Source organism: Vipera berus, assembly GCF_964194415.1.
Source record: "Vipera berus genome assembly, chromosome: Z".
Taxonomy (NCBI): Eukaryota; Metazoa; Chordata; class Lepidosauria; order Squamata; family Viperidae; genus Vipera; species Vipera berus.
The window spans coordinates 115,844,852-115,858,791 of NC_138205.1; the positions used below are offsets into that span (position 1 = coordinate 115,844,852).

Genomic DNA, 13,940 nt, shown 5'->3' on the forward strand with positions numbered 1-13,940 from the left:
AAAAATGCAAACATGACACACAGATAAATATTATGCACTTACTGCTCAAATCTTCTATTTCGAAGGTCCCCATCATTAATTTTGACAATACAGTCATTTTCATGAAAGAGGTTTTCCTGTTCTGCTTTACCACCTTTCTCCAGTCTCTTCACTAATAGACCTAAAGTTCTGGAAAAAAACAAACAATTACTAGATACGCAATTGCTTTTATGGTACATTTAGATCTTACAAAGAAGCATACACCCCATCCTAATGTTGAAATGTTCCCATTGTCCTTTAAAACCAGCAGTCTCAGATCAAAGTTCAAAGTGATTACCGTAAATGAACTGTACAGTAGACATTTTACATTATGAGTGCAAGAAAGTTTGTCAGCACAAAGCCCATTAAAATGATTTGTAGTGTGTGTGAAAGAATGCATAGGTGCTATGTACTATCACTAATCATTTCTATGGCTTTTATGCATTAAATTATGGGTTACACAATATTTTTCATTTCTACTCTTCCTAGTCATATCAGAAGAGATGCCTAAATTATTAAGGACTCCTGAAAAGTGGAAGATGTACCAGGTATATTATTTTCAGCAAGGGGAAAAGGAACAACCCAGGTAACCATAGAACAGTCAAGCTTAATTATAATGCATGGAAAGATAATACAGTAGATCATTAATCAATCAATCTGTAAACATTTTGAGAACATTTTTTACCTTAGATAACTTTTTTCTTAATTAAAAGAATGCTTTGAATATGATATATTTTAACTTCAGTAAAGAGTCCAATAAATGGTTCTATAATATTCTAATTTCAATAGTTAAGTAATCAGAAAACAGCAGATCAATATTGGGTTTTAAAATCATGAGGTAGCAATTAAGCATCAGATAGTTTAATACAAAGTCAGAAATTGTAAAGCCAGATCAGACAGCTAATACTACAGAAGACACTGAGAGCAAACTAAGAAAAAATAATTATATTTAATAGAATAAATACAGAGTTCATTAAGAAACATAGCTCAAGAACATAAGGATTGGAGAATACTTGGCTTTTCAATAGAATTTATGAAGAGAAACTTAGCTGAAAAAATGTCAGCAGCATGGTGTGGTCGTTCTAAAAAGATAAATGCATTGCTAAGTTGCACCAACTGCACTGAACATTCCACGCTATAGGAAGTTAGCATTCTACTATATTCCACAGATCCATTTTAACAAATGAGCCTGATTCTGAAGAGCTCACATTTTAAGAAGGATTTGGAGAAAATGAAATGATAGGGATGGCCATGAGCAGGAGACTAAAAACAATGAGGTCAGCCTGTCCTTTAGATTACTTAAGCTTGGAAAAAAGATGACCAAAATATTTGTACATGTGTGATGATAGGACATGTCAGCACTTTTTAAGTACCTACCAAGATGAGAATTGTGATATAAGTCAACCTTTCCAGTTTTGTAGCCCAGCCAGAGGAGAGGGATGGTTCCTCGTGAGAGGCAGGCAAGTGTGCGCAGCTCCTTTTGCAGCAGTGGACATGCACACCTGTCACTTGCACAAACGGAGCATACACACCTATTTATTTATTTATTTATTTATTTATTTATTTATTTTTGGGACTTATATGACTTGTATGCTTGCCTGCTGCTTGGACAAGTGAAGATGTGTGCAAGCAGCGGGTATGCTCTCGCCTGCTACTTCCACGGGCCAGTTCTGAAGGGCTCAAGGCCCAGTAGTGGGTCACAGCCCAGGGGTTGGGGACCCCTGATCTAAGTTACAGAAAGGCAGATTCTGTTTAGATGTTAGATGTTATACTGTGTATTTTTTTATGTTCATCAGTTATTTTGTTTACTGTTTTTAAATGCTATGTCAGCTGCTAAGAATCAAAATCTGTGAGTTGGTGGTCATTCAAGCTGACTAAATTAATAAAATTTAAAGTGCTTTAACAATAAAATTAATTACCAAGGGGAAAGGAGAATGCCCATTCACCTGACGTGTTCATCCAAGGGGCAGAAACCCAACAAAGATGCTTCAATTAACATATCCACTGACCAGAGAGTCAGATTTCATTGTCTCTTCTAATTTATGTTTATTTATGTTCCAATTTATATTTCAGATACATTTCTCTTTTTGATAATTAAGATTATCAAAAATCTTGATGCAGAAACTTGGGAAAATGCTTCTGCTAGAGAAACCAATCTCATGAACCCGGTTTCCTTCATATGTGTTATGCCTATAACTCCCAAACTTCCCAACAATTTAAAAGTCTCAATGCAACCAGTATCCAGAAATCCTGGTAAGAGTTTGTCCTTGACCCTTCCAAGCAAAATTTCTACTCTTAAATTATTTAGATTTCTGTACTTCGCAGCTCCATTCCTTAATATTTTTAAAAACTTTACACTACATTTGCCAATTACAGACTTATTCATTTAAAAATATTAGCTTTGAGCCAGACAAAATTAAATGCACATAGTTCCTTTAAATCAATTAAACATCTAAGAAATGTTTTAATTTCACACTGGTTTCAATATGGCTAAATTGTAGCTAGCATGCAATGCAAACCTATGTTAGTATAGTCAAGGAAAAAAAATCCAACTTGGTTGCTGAATTAATCCATTTCTCAGAGTTTGCATAATGCCCTTAATCATGAATAAACCAAATGGCAAAGCCACAAAAAAAGTCAAAAACAAAGTTAAAGAGAGCAAAGCAGCATGCTCAAATTGCTAGGTGTTTAACTAGCTAGATAATTACTGTATGCTGCAAGAACACAGCAAATGAGTTCAACAAATTTGAAATATACTTTTAGTGCATACAGGCCAGGGAGCAGATATTGTTTAGTTAGTTAGTTAGATATAAATTGAGTTGGATTGTACAAATAAACTGCATTAGTCACCCTGACTGCAAGAGGGAAAATGAATATATGAAGCAAAGAGTAGAAAGAGCAAAGAATATAAGGAACAGAGAATCTGAATTGTTTAAAATGTTTGTTGCTCTGGTTGTTTGTTTTTTTTAAAGTACACTTTTATACACAAGGAACTTTATTTTAAGGTGTGGGAAGGGAAAAAAATAAAAATTAAAGTGAACACTGTTGATACAGATCTGTTAATTCCGTTTTAGTCAGAGAGACATCTGTTTCAGCATATTCATGGTACAGTAAATAGTGAGAACTACACTTTGATACACCTAGGATGATCTTCCTTATAGATTGAGGCATTAGCACTGCCTAATGTTATTAAGATACATTACTTTCTTCACACAGCTGGGAGGCAGTTGGGGTCATTCAAATATTCAAAGCAATGGTGCATATTAATGCAAGCAATTTGAGACATCAATAATACATTAGCTGATTATTTCCAGTTTTATCACTGATTACAATTTAAGTATACAAGAGGAATGTTAACATATGTGGCAGAGTTTATTTTATTTATTTAATCAAACTAATAAAGCTAGTGAAAAAGCACTGATGGAAGAATTAATCCCTGAACTTTTCAGATGCATGTGAATGGTACACATAACAGTAAACTGAAGAGTACATCTGTTGTGTTGTATTTACAAACTTGCAACTGAACTTCCTTCCTGTAAAATCATGTTCATTAAGTGGAAAGAAGAAAAAGGAGGAATCAGGCAACTCTGGATATGATCTTTGGGGAAGAGAGAAGGAAAAGAAATTACATATCACAGGAATAGAACTAAATACTGTGTTCTGGTTAATGAAAATAATGCCAAATAAGTAGCTATTGAAAAATGACTTTGTTTTGCAGCCTTGTTATACAGCAATGATGATGATTTTCTTCCAATGCCGCATAGCAGAGTGAGCGCCTGTTACTCGTCCCAGCTTCTGCCAACCTAGCAGTTCAAAAGCACGTAAAAACGTAGAAAAATAGGGACCACTACGGTGGGAGGGTAACAGCGTTCCGTGCGCCTTTGGCATGTAGTCATGCCGGCCACATGACCATGGAGATGTCCTCGGACAAACGCTGGCTCTTCGGCTTTGAAACGGAGATGAGCACCGGCCCCTAGAGTCGGAAACGACTAGCACGCATGTGCGGGGGAACCTTTACCTTTACCTTTTTAATAGCTTATTTATTTTTTCTCACAAAAGACTTTTATTAAGTATGAAAAGCTTCAGGGTTGTAGCCGTCCAGCCATACAGTTAATCCTCAAGTGGTACTCGTGACCAAGTTTGAGATTCCTAGTCTAACTAAAATCTCTTAACAATTTATCCATAAGCCTATCGCATGTCAGCCAAACAAAATACCAGGATAAATAATAACTTTCAGTGAAAGTTCCCTAATAATACATTACTGCTTAGAACCACAACTATCCAACAGCTCATTTAAGATAAAGCTAGATTATTGTATCTATTCTCTACAAAGATATTTCCCCAAATTTCAAAATATTATAAAAGCTTGTCTTTTATAAAAAAAACAACTTTTAGCACTATAATAAAAGTCATGATTAAGAAACTTACACAATAATGCAAAGGTGAATTTGTTCATAGGGGAATAAAAACTTTAAAAAGTGTACGTGTTTTTCTATCTATTTTTTTCTCTCATTTCAATTATTTAAATTGAGGAATCCATGAAGCCATTGTTTCACTTAAAGTTCTCCATTTCCCTTTTATTATTTTGTAGCTGACATTTTTCTGCTGTTCGACTCTTTTGGCTCAATGGCCAAATCATGTAAAAAGCCACTGAGTTCCTACTTCCCTTTTATCTAGACCAGGCATGTCCAATCTGTGGCCCACAGGCCATATGTAGCCATGACAGCTAGTAATTCAGCCTCACAATTGTAAACTTTTAACATTATTATGCAACTTACATACATTAACTACAGATAACCCCCAGATACGAGCATTTATTTAGCGAGATTTCACAAAAACGAGGCTATTCAGAAAGAGTACTTACATTAGAAATTCAAAATTGTGATCAAAAACAGGCATCTGTAGCCATGTGACTTGGATTCAGTCTCGGCTGCTGTGGCAGCCATTTTAACTCTGTGACTTGCCTGGGCTGGTTTGGGCCTACGAGAAGCTGTAAGTGGGGTATTTTTTTTGTTTTGGTGTGCCTGGTCACATGGCCAAATATCCGGTGATTTTTGCCGCCAGCACTGACCATTTGTTTTTGTTTTCCTAGAGCTGTGTAGAAGATCTGCTGCTTGCTAGGCTTGACTAGAGAGCTAGATTTACTTCTGTATTTTAAAATATTCTTTTTTGAATATACTTTTTGTTATTCTATAGTACCATACTGTATTGTTTGTAATCACTTTGGTAACTGCTCTGCTTTTTATTCTGTTTGTAAGTACAGTACTTTGCAAGATAGTTTGTCTGCATTTGCCTGAAACTTATGGCATGTGGCTACTGCTGCCTCCTCTCCCTAGCACAGACCCACCAGAGATTCTGCTGCTGCCTTCCTGGAAGGAAATCCCCACCCCATTTTGGATTTTGCCTGGAGAGGCTTGTGCTGATCAGGAGCAGTGTTGTTTTTTTTAAGGTTTTAAATTTAAATTGCCTTCAGAAGTTGTGGGTGTTCCCTCACTGGAAGCTTTTAAGAAGAGAGTGGATAGGCATTTATCAGAAATATGTTGTTCTTAGTTGTGAAGTCGTGTCCGACCCATCGCGACCCCATGGACAACGTTCCTCCAGGCCTTCCTGTCCTCTACCATCTTCTGGAGTCCATTTAGGCTCACGCCTACTGCTTCAGTGACTCCATCCAGCCACCTCATTCTCTGTCGTCCCCTTCTTCTCTTGCCCTCAACCTTTCCCAGCATTAGGCTCTTCTCCAGTGAGTCAAGCCTAATGCTATATCAGAAATATAGTACAATACTGTATTCTCTTGTGAGCAGAGATGACCTCAAGGTCCCTTCCATCAGTTACTGTTGCAAGCCCACAGTACTGTAACCTCCACCCCCATCTCCCTCTGCTTGCCTGCCTGGAGAGGCTTAAGCTAAGTACAGTACTTCAGTGGCAGCTGCAATTAGACAGTTATCCAAACCCCTCTGAAGAAGCTTGAGCTGCCTAGCAACAAATGGTTTTTAAAAAAAAGCTTGCTGCCTGCTTGGGAGGCAATTTATAGTACTTTATTTCCTGAAACTGGAAACAGCTGTTTGGTGGCCGGAAACAGCCCATGGCAGCAGCAAAAAGAATCTCTCAGTTCAGGCAGCCATCAGAGGAAATAGTAAGTCAAATCTTCATTCATTTAATGACCCATTTGGTTCAATTAATGAGTTTGATTTTAAAATGTTGTAATATTGAGTCTGATTCATTTGATGACTTAAGAGCCTAATGGGCAGGCTCTATTAGGCTCATACCTCAGGGACTACCTGTATATATTTTATCTGTGGCCCAAAACAATTACTCTTCATTTAATGAGACCAAAATATTGGACAGTCATGATCTAGATAAATGTCTATTATTTCAATTGATCCAACTAAGATAAAGGTATATGCTTATACCAAGATAACTTGAAAAAGAAGCATGGTATTTGCCAATGAGAGTATAAATGTAATCAGGCAGTTTGTAATATAAGTAGTAAAATAAAATAGATGTAAATTACTAACAAAACTAAGAAAGAGCAATATTCCAAAGAAATAAATTATATCCAAAATGTAAAGCCTCTCTTTAGTTGAACTCTGCCTCCAAAGACTATATAGACATCATGTTTTCCTGGAAACAACACAGAAGCAATTTTAAATTTCTCAGTCTCATATTCCCAGAATCTCTTTAAACCAAATAATAACCAGACCCAGTCCTGCTTAGCTTTGAAACAAAAGCAGCCTTGGTGCTGAATCTCCTAAATCTCACTGTTCATTTACTGATCCCATTATCCATATTTAACAGTATCAGTAGAATGGTAAGAATGATAAGCAGAATCTCACTTCCAAAAAATCATGGAATTCCCAGATTAGCATTGTAATATTCAGACTGATAAAATAGTATTGATTATTCAAAAAATTGTCCATTTAGTATCTTTTTTATTTCCTAATATCTAAGATAAATATATCATCAATGAATAAAATACATTATCTTTTAATACTGTTCTGTCTGTGTCAACTGCAATACTTCACAAAATTGGGATAGTCCCAACAATTAAGGCACAGAGCAAGGATAACACACAAAGCTTGTCTTTCATTCTTAACCTCCTGTCCCACAAAGCTGTGTTGTTACTGGTTATTTCCTGAATGGTTTAAAAAAAAAGCTTCCAAAATACTTTATTTTAATGCTAGTGTTAATAAAGTGTTACTGAGATGTGTGTTTAATTGTATCAGAATATCTGCTCTATAAAGAAATTATGAGGCCCTTTCAGAAAAGATTTTCTCTTTCTACAATGTCACAACCTGATTTATGTTGCCTTTATAGTAGTATGAAACACAAAACACACAGTTCCATTGATGAAACAGCAAAGATTGCTGACATTGTATATGCTATTCACTCTAAGAATCTAGCTGAGCTGTGTAACAAACTTTAAAACTCATATTTCACAGCTGCAGTCCCCAACCTCCGGAGCCACCGACCAGTACAGGTCCTTGACCTGTTAGGAACCAGGCCACACAGGTGGAGGTGAGCCATGGGCAAACAAATGAAACCAAAACCATTTTCTCCCAGTCGGTGGAAAAAATGTTTTCCACAAAACTGATCATGGTACCAAAATGATAAGGAGCTGCTGTTCTACAGAATAGTGTATCAGGATCCATGACTGAAATAAAAGATATTTGACCAAGTTATATCTTCACTTTGTTGCTAAAAGGTCATTTTTAGAAAATGTGCACATTTCACATTTTACAGAAATAAGCTGCCCTGACCTTGAAAAATTGGATATAGGTATTCTAAATCTTTTTATTGCTTTATATTATTTTAAAGATATAAAATGCAGCAACTATCATGTGTTTTTGAATTGCTCAGAAGTAAAGAGAAAATTCAGTATTTTAGCTAAGCCCTAATTTCTGATCCAAGCATTTCAGCACTTGTACTTGGAATTCTGATATGAAGAACCACTATTCAATGACCCAGTTTGATTTAGTGGTTAAGGTGCTGGCCTAAAAACCATGAGCCAGGGATTTCTAGTCTACTTTAGGCATGAAAGATAGCTGGATAAATTTGTGCCAGTCATTTTCCCTCAGCCCAACTAACCTCACAGGGTTGTTGTTGCAGTAAAAATAGGAGGAGCAAGGAGAATTAGGCATATTTGCTGCCTTCAGTTATTTATAAAAATAAGAAAGACAGATGTTTTTTTTAAAAAATCTAAAATAAATAAAAGTACAGCTGCCTTTGATGTTCTCTCCTAATTTTTCCACAGAAAGTTATTATAAGAAAATTTTCAGCTTTTTTCACAGTATCTCATGAAGCTGTACCTACTTCAGCATTACATTTAAATGAGTGCTCAGAATGAATTATGTTTATATCATAATCAAAACATTCTGTGCAACAAAAACTCTTCTATTTATCAAGAATTTTAAAAAGCAGATAAAATATATTTGCTCTACAATGACATTGGCTTTTAATCACATCACATCAGTTTATAATCCAGGAATCTCTTTATAAATGTATGTTTGGACCTTTCTCACCAGGATGATGTAAAATATAAATTTTCTCTGCTAATGGTAATTATTTTTTTTCTACTTCTCCTCAAATCCTACTTATATTACTAAGGAAGTGTCAGAGTTGGATTTTATACCACAAACTTGCAAATTTTGGCACGGAATCATACTTGTGTCACCTCATTTAATTTTTCAAGTACATTTAATCACAGAACTTGAATACCAGAATTCTATCTCAATAAAGTAAGCATTGATATTTTAATTCAGTTCCCTGACAGTATATGGCATAAGGCCATTATTGGTAATATATTCATTTTACCCATCACCTGGTTTTTTCCTTGTTTTTGGGATGTGGTGCAATATAATACACTCATGTTCAGCAACAAATCAAAAAATTGTGCTATATTTTATATAGCTAACTTTATTTAACACTACCTTGACTGTATTTTCTTCCTTCCACGTTTGAGTGAAAATCTACCCGCAGAATGCTGTCATGATTAAAGATGCTGCTAGTCTATACATTATATTCTTGCAACTAGCAAAAATTTGTGCACCATTTCTAATATCAGACTAAGGTGAAACAGAAACTTTTTATGAGGCTGTGACAGAAATAATCTACATTCTTGCAATCCAGCTTCATATTAGGACAGAATATAACTTTTTTACATATAAATTAGACTAGGTCCTGCCATTTTCATCTTGACTAACTGAGTTGTATTCAGAAAAGATTTCTTAAGGATCTAGCAGTAAGACTTTCTGGTAAAAGAATCATGTTTCTATTTCAAATAGACACACTATTCTTATAAAGTATAAGCTGTCCATAGTTGTTCTGGAAATAGGCAATCAATCAAGCAATCAACCTACAAATCAATCAATCAGATAAAAACAGAAACCAACATATCTAAGGAAATGAATCAATTAAAATTTATATGGTACATTACCTTCCGCCTCGAGCACTGAAAGGAACTACATGGATCCCCAAAGGTCCACCATCATTGGAAACTTCAACGAGCTTTACCATATCACTGTGAGACAATGATGAATGAAGGAAAGTGAACATGGACCAAAAAATGACACACACACTTCTACAAAAACACAAAACCAAAACTAAACACAGATTTTGAAAGCTAGTGAAGATAAAAGCAACATTGATTCTTACATACCTCAGTAATAATCTGACAGCATGAAAGAAAATCCATAATAAAAAATAATAATTCCATTAGTTATTCAAGTGAAATGCAATTATGTAACTATAAGACAATATAAAAATGTATTATGAAAGAAATTTGAGACTGGCTTTTCTAGGAATTAGGTATCAAACTAGGGCTAAATCAAATTGTCCTAAAGAAAACAGAAAGTTCCATTTCTTTTTGCTTTGCAGTATTTCCATAAATAACTTTCAAAATGACATAAATATAAACTGAAACAGTATTATAGATTGCTGAAGAGCCTAACTACCGTGTTTCCCCGAAAATAATTTATTTATTTATTTTGCCTCCAAAAGAGGCACCAGGCCTTATTTACCGGTGTGTGTGTGTGTGTGTGTGTGTGTGTCTTTTATATTCACCTCCTGCACTGACAGCCCCGCCCAGCTGGTCCACTTCTTCTGCGGTCGAAGGAGCAGTTTCATTCTGCAGCTACATTCCAGCCTGCATTTTGCAGTCAGGCATAAGCAGCCAAGTATCAAGCTATGGACTGAATCCATATCTTGGTTCTTGGCTGCACAGGCATTCCGGAAAGGCCTCTGACTGTGAAATGCAGGCCTGGCTGCAGAAGACATTTCAAAAGTAGGCTGGCAAGAAAGGTAAGTGGGTGCAGCTCCACCTCCCCACTCCCGCCCTAGCTTGATTTTTAGGTATGTGCTTCGCCCCAAAACTAGGGCTTATTTTGGGGGTAGGACTTATGTTAGGCCCATCCCCCAAAATCAAGTTTCCCTGTGTTTCGGGGAAACACGGTAAATATATATTGTCTTGGTATAATTATCACTGTAATTATTTACAAATTTTATAGATTTTATAAATTAATAATTTGTACTGAGAGTTGATAATTTCCCATCGTCCTGTGCGCTCCCACAGGGAGGGCCTCCTCAGGGTACCGCCGGTCAAGGATTGCCGACAGGCGATCCACAGGGGGAGGGCATTCTCTGTGGGCATGCCTGCCCTATGGAATCAACTGCCAATGGAACTCCGGACTGCCCCCGACCTTCATTCATTTCGCCGGGACCTAAAAACCTGGCTCTTTGAGCTATCTGGTCTGGACTGAGGGGTTTAATGTTTTTAAATTGTGATTTAATTTTTGCGGCTAGACTTAATTTAATTTTATTTTAATTTTATATTGGATTGTTTTTAAATTTTGCCTTGTAAACCGCCCTGAGTCCTTTGGGAATAGGGCGGTATATAAACCGAATAAATAAAATAAATAATAAATAATAAATAATATAAATCTCTCAGTCCTTTGGCTCTTTAATTAAAACACAGACAACCTTTTTTAATTAACATTAAATCAGGATGAATTAATCCGCTTCAAACCACTGGTTGTTTTTTTAAAAAAAACTGATCCAATGTAACACTCCAGATCAATCTGCACTTAACTGTCAAACTGAAAATTATCAGAATAATATGCAAGTGACATTCAATTTAATGATTCATTCAATGATTCTATGTAATCACTTTAATAACTCTATAAGAATCACATCAATAACTTAATTTGCAAATGCAATATTTAAACCATATCGCAAAACTAATTTTTGCCCTGGTATGCTAAACATTCACTGTCAAAAGTTCTCATTTATCACCCACATAGCAATATTCTGACACTGTTCTAAACTATTTTTAGCTCAGATTTATCAAAGTTAAAAAATTGTAATTTATGAATAGATCTAGATTTGTAAAACAGCATATTCCATTCCACTTTAATTTCCATTTAACTATAATATTATTTGGCAAATCCTTATGCAGATACATCAAAACACATATAATATAAATTCATTTGCTTTCATTTCATATATAACTACTCATTTTAACACATTATTTTCAAAGCCTCTTTGAAATAGTTTGTTTTCATCAGATGTTTTTATTACCCACTTTTGTAACAAGGATGATGAAATAATGAAATTCTATGTGTAGTCTGGGCTCTCCTTGGCTGAATATCGATATTAGCTTCAGGGTTTTTAAAAAAGAAAAATAAGAGAAATCTGGATTGCATATTAATTGATCAATACTTATATGCAATTACACGTGACATGTATAACCATACATTACATTATTGGTATAAGCTTAGCTATGGAAGTTGTGGTCAGGTTGCAGCCAACTTCTTATAAGAGAGTACATTTTACCTTATTGCAATAAGGAAGTTGTTATTCAAATAATGAAAATAGTTCTCTTTGTATCATTCATATAGAAATTTTATTTATAACTTATAATCATCTCTCCTATGTCCCTTCCCATTCTTTCGTTCAAAAGACTTCTAGAGGAAACTCTTCCAAAAGAGTTCCTCCCCCCCACCCCCGTCTTTCTCCAGTAATGGTGCTACTAATACCCACTAAATAGAATTCTGCCCTTGAGAAATAACTGGAGACTTCCAATTCCTTTAGCAACTTGTCAAAAAAAAAGGCCCATTCAATTTTTCAGCCCACAAACTCTGGTGGATTTCCAAAGGCCATTTGTTCCCCAGTTCTAGCTTGACTATGAGAATAGAAGCATTTAGAAAATAAAAGAATAAGAGAATTGGGACTTCTGAACTTGTGCCAGTGAGTCTCACCAGGGTTTGTGGCAGGAGAAGGTCTCCGCATCAGCTTCTCGTGGGTCTAGGTAAGAATGCATCCTACATATTTGTGCGAAGTGAAATTTCAGGATTCTGGGTACATTCTCTGTAACAGTCTATAAATCCTTGTCCACCTGATATCTTCTGTTTTGGAAGAATTTAATCTTAGTATTCAAGGAGTCTGCCAGACGAGAGATAGATTGGGTGCTTGAGCAAGATGGGCTACCCATGTTTTGAGGAGATTGGATGTCCACTCTAACATGCTGGTAATGGTCTTTAAAGCCCTACATGGCATGGGTCCGGAGTACCTTAGGGATCACCTGCTGCCGGCATCAACTTCCCTCCGCCCTGTGTGCTCCCACAGAGAGGGCCTCCTCAGGGTGCCACCGGTCAGAGAATGTCGTCTGGTGGCCCCCAGGGGGAGGTCCTTCTCTGTGGGCGCGCCGGATTTGTGGAACCGTTTGCCGGTTGAGCTCCGGATGGCGCCCGACCTTCGCTCCTTCCGACGCGATCTGAAGACCTACTTGTTCGAACAAGCCGGCCTGGGCTGATGGGTGATGGGTTTGGATTTTATTATTGTTTTAATGTATTTTAACTTACTGTTGTAAGCTTTTGGGCACCCTGTTTAATCTCTTTTAATTTTTGTATTCTTGTACTTTTATATGTTTGCCCTGTTCACCGCCCTGAGTCCTTCGGGAGAAGGGCGGTATACAAATAAAATTATTATTATTATTATTATTATTATTATTATTATTATTATTATTATTATTATTATTATTATTATTATTATTATTATTATTTCCAATACATCTGTAATTTTTTTCATTTAATTGTTTTAAGAATGTGAGACCAGCTTATCTTTCCTAATGAGAAACTAAACTATGTTCTGCATTACAGCCTCTGGAATTTTCAGTGAGCTGAACACTTTTATAAACTTGGCACATCTGAATGGTAACTCTTACTCCCAATGCAACATTAAAAACTAATTTTTAAACATGAGAAATATTTCAAAAGAAGCTTGTCAGATATTACAGGGAGGAAAGTGTTACTTTCTCTACTTCTTAAATTCTACTACAGCTTTTCAGCTCCTTTTTGGGGGGGGGCAAGGAATATTTAAACATTCTCCCAGTCTTCTTGTAATTTGAATGTAGTTCATTTCCTAATCATCCTGTCTCACCCTTTCTTTGTTCCATTTGCTTAGTTCTCCTGCTTAGCTATCCCTCCAAAGAAGGGCTTTTCCAGATAAACTGATTTGTCCCTCATTCTAATCCTTTCCAGCCAGCACACTTTACAATGCAGTTTTAAAATTATATTGCAGTCTCTATAAATGGAAGCCACAATAGAGGGAAGAGTCTAGAAAATGATCAAATTGACTTCTCATTATTTGTTCAATGATTTTCTCTTTCTCTCTGCACTGCTTGAATTATCCAATTTCCACTTATTGTGTTAAAAATGAGCAAGTCCAATAATAATCATTTATATGTCATAATGGATTCTTTCCAGATGTATTCTCAAGCACAGAACTGTAACTATCAACATTACACGTAATGGTTAGGAAAAGATACCAATTTCACAAGTTGATTTTTATATTTTGGCACGCATTGTGTCTTCCATTCATTAGAAAATAACAGATATCATTATAAATGTCCAAAATCCTCCAAAGCATTT

At 35.9% G+C, this 13,940-nt stretch overlaps 1 protein-coding gene across 6 annotated transcripts in view; it reads right to left on the minus strand.

The window, feature by feature from the left end:
• The window catches only part of PARD3 (par-3 family cell polarity regulator), a 663,866-nt gene that overhangs the window by 290,423 nt on the left and 359,503 nt on the right, over nt 1-13,940 (minus strand). For all 6 annotated transcript variants that reach the window (XM_081345247.1, XM_081345245.1, XM_081345244.1 and 3 more), the window contains 2 exons: nt 9,452-9,535; nt 43-168 (listed from right to left, as the gene is read on the minus strand). In XM_081345247.1, coding sequence (XP_081201373.1) covers nt 43-168; nt 9,452-9,535 — 210 coding nt within the window. The remainder of the gene's footprint in view (nt 1-42; nt 169-9,451; nt 9,536-13,940) is intronic.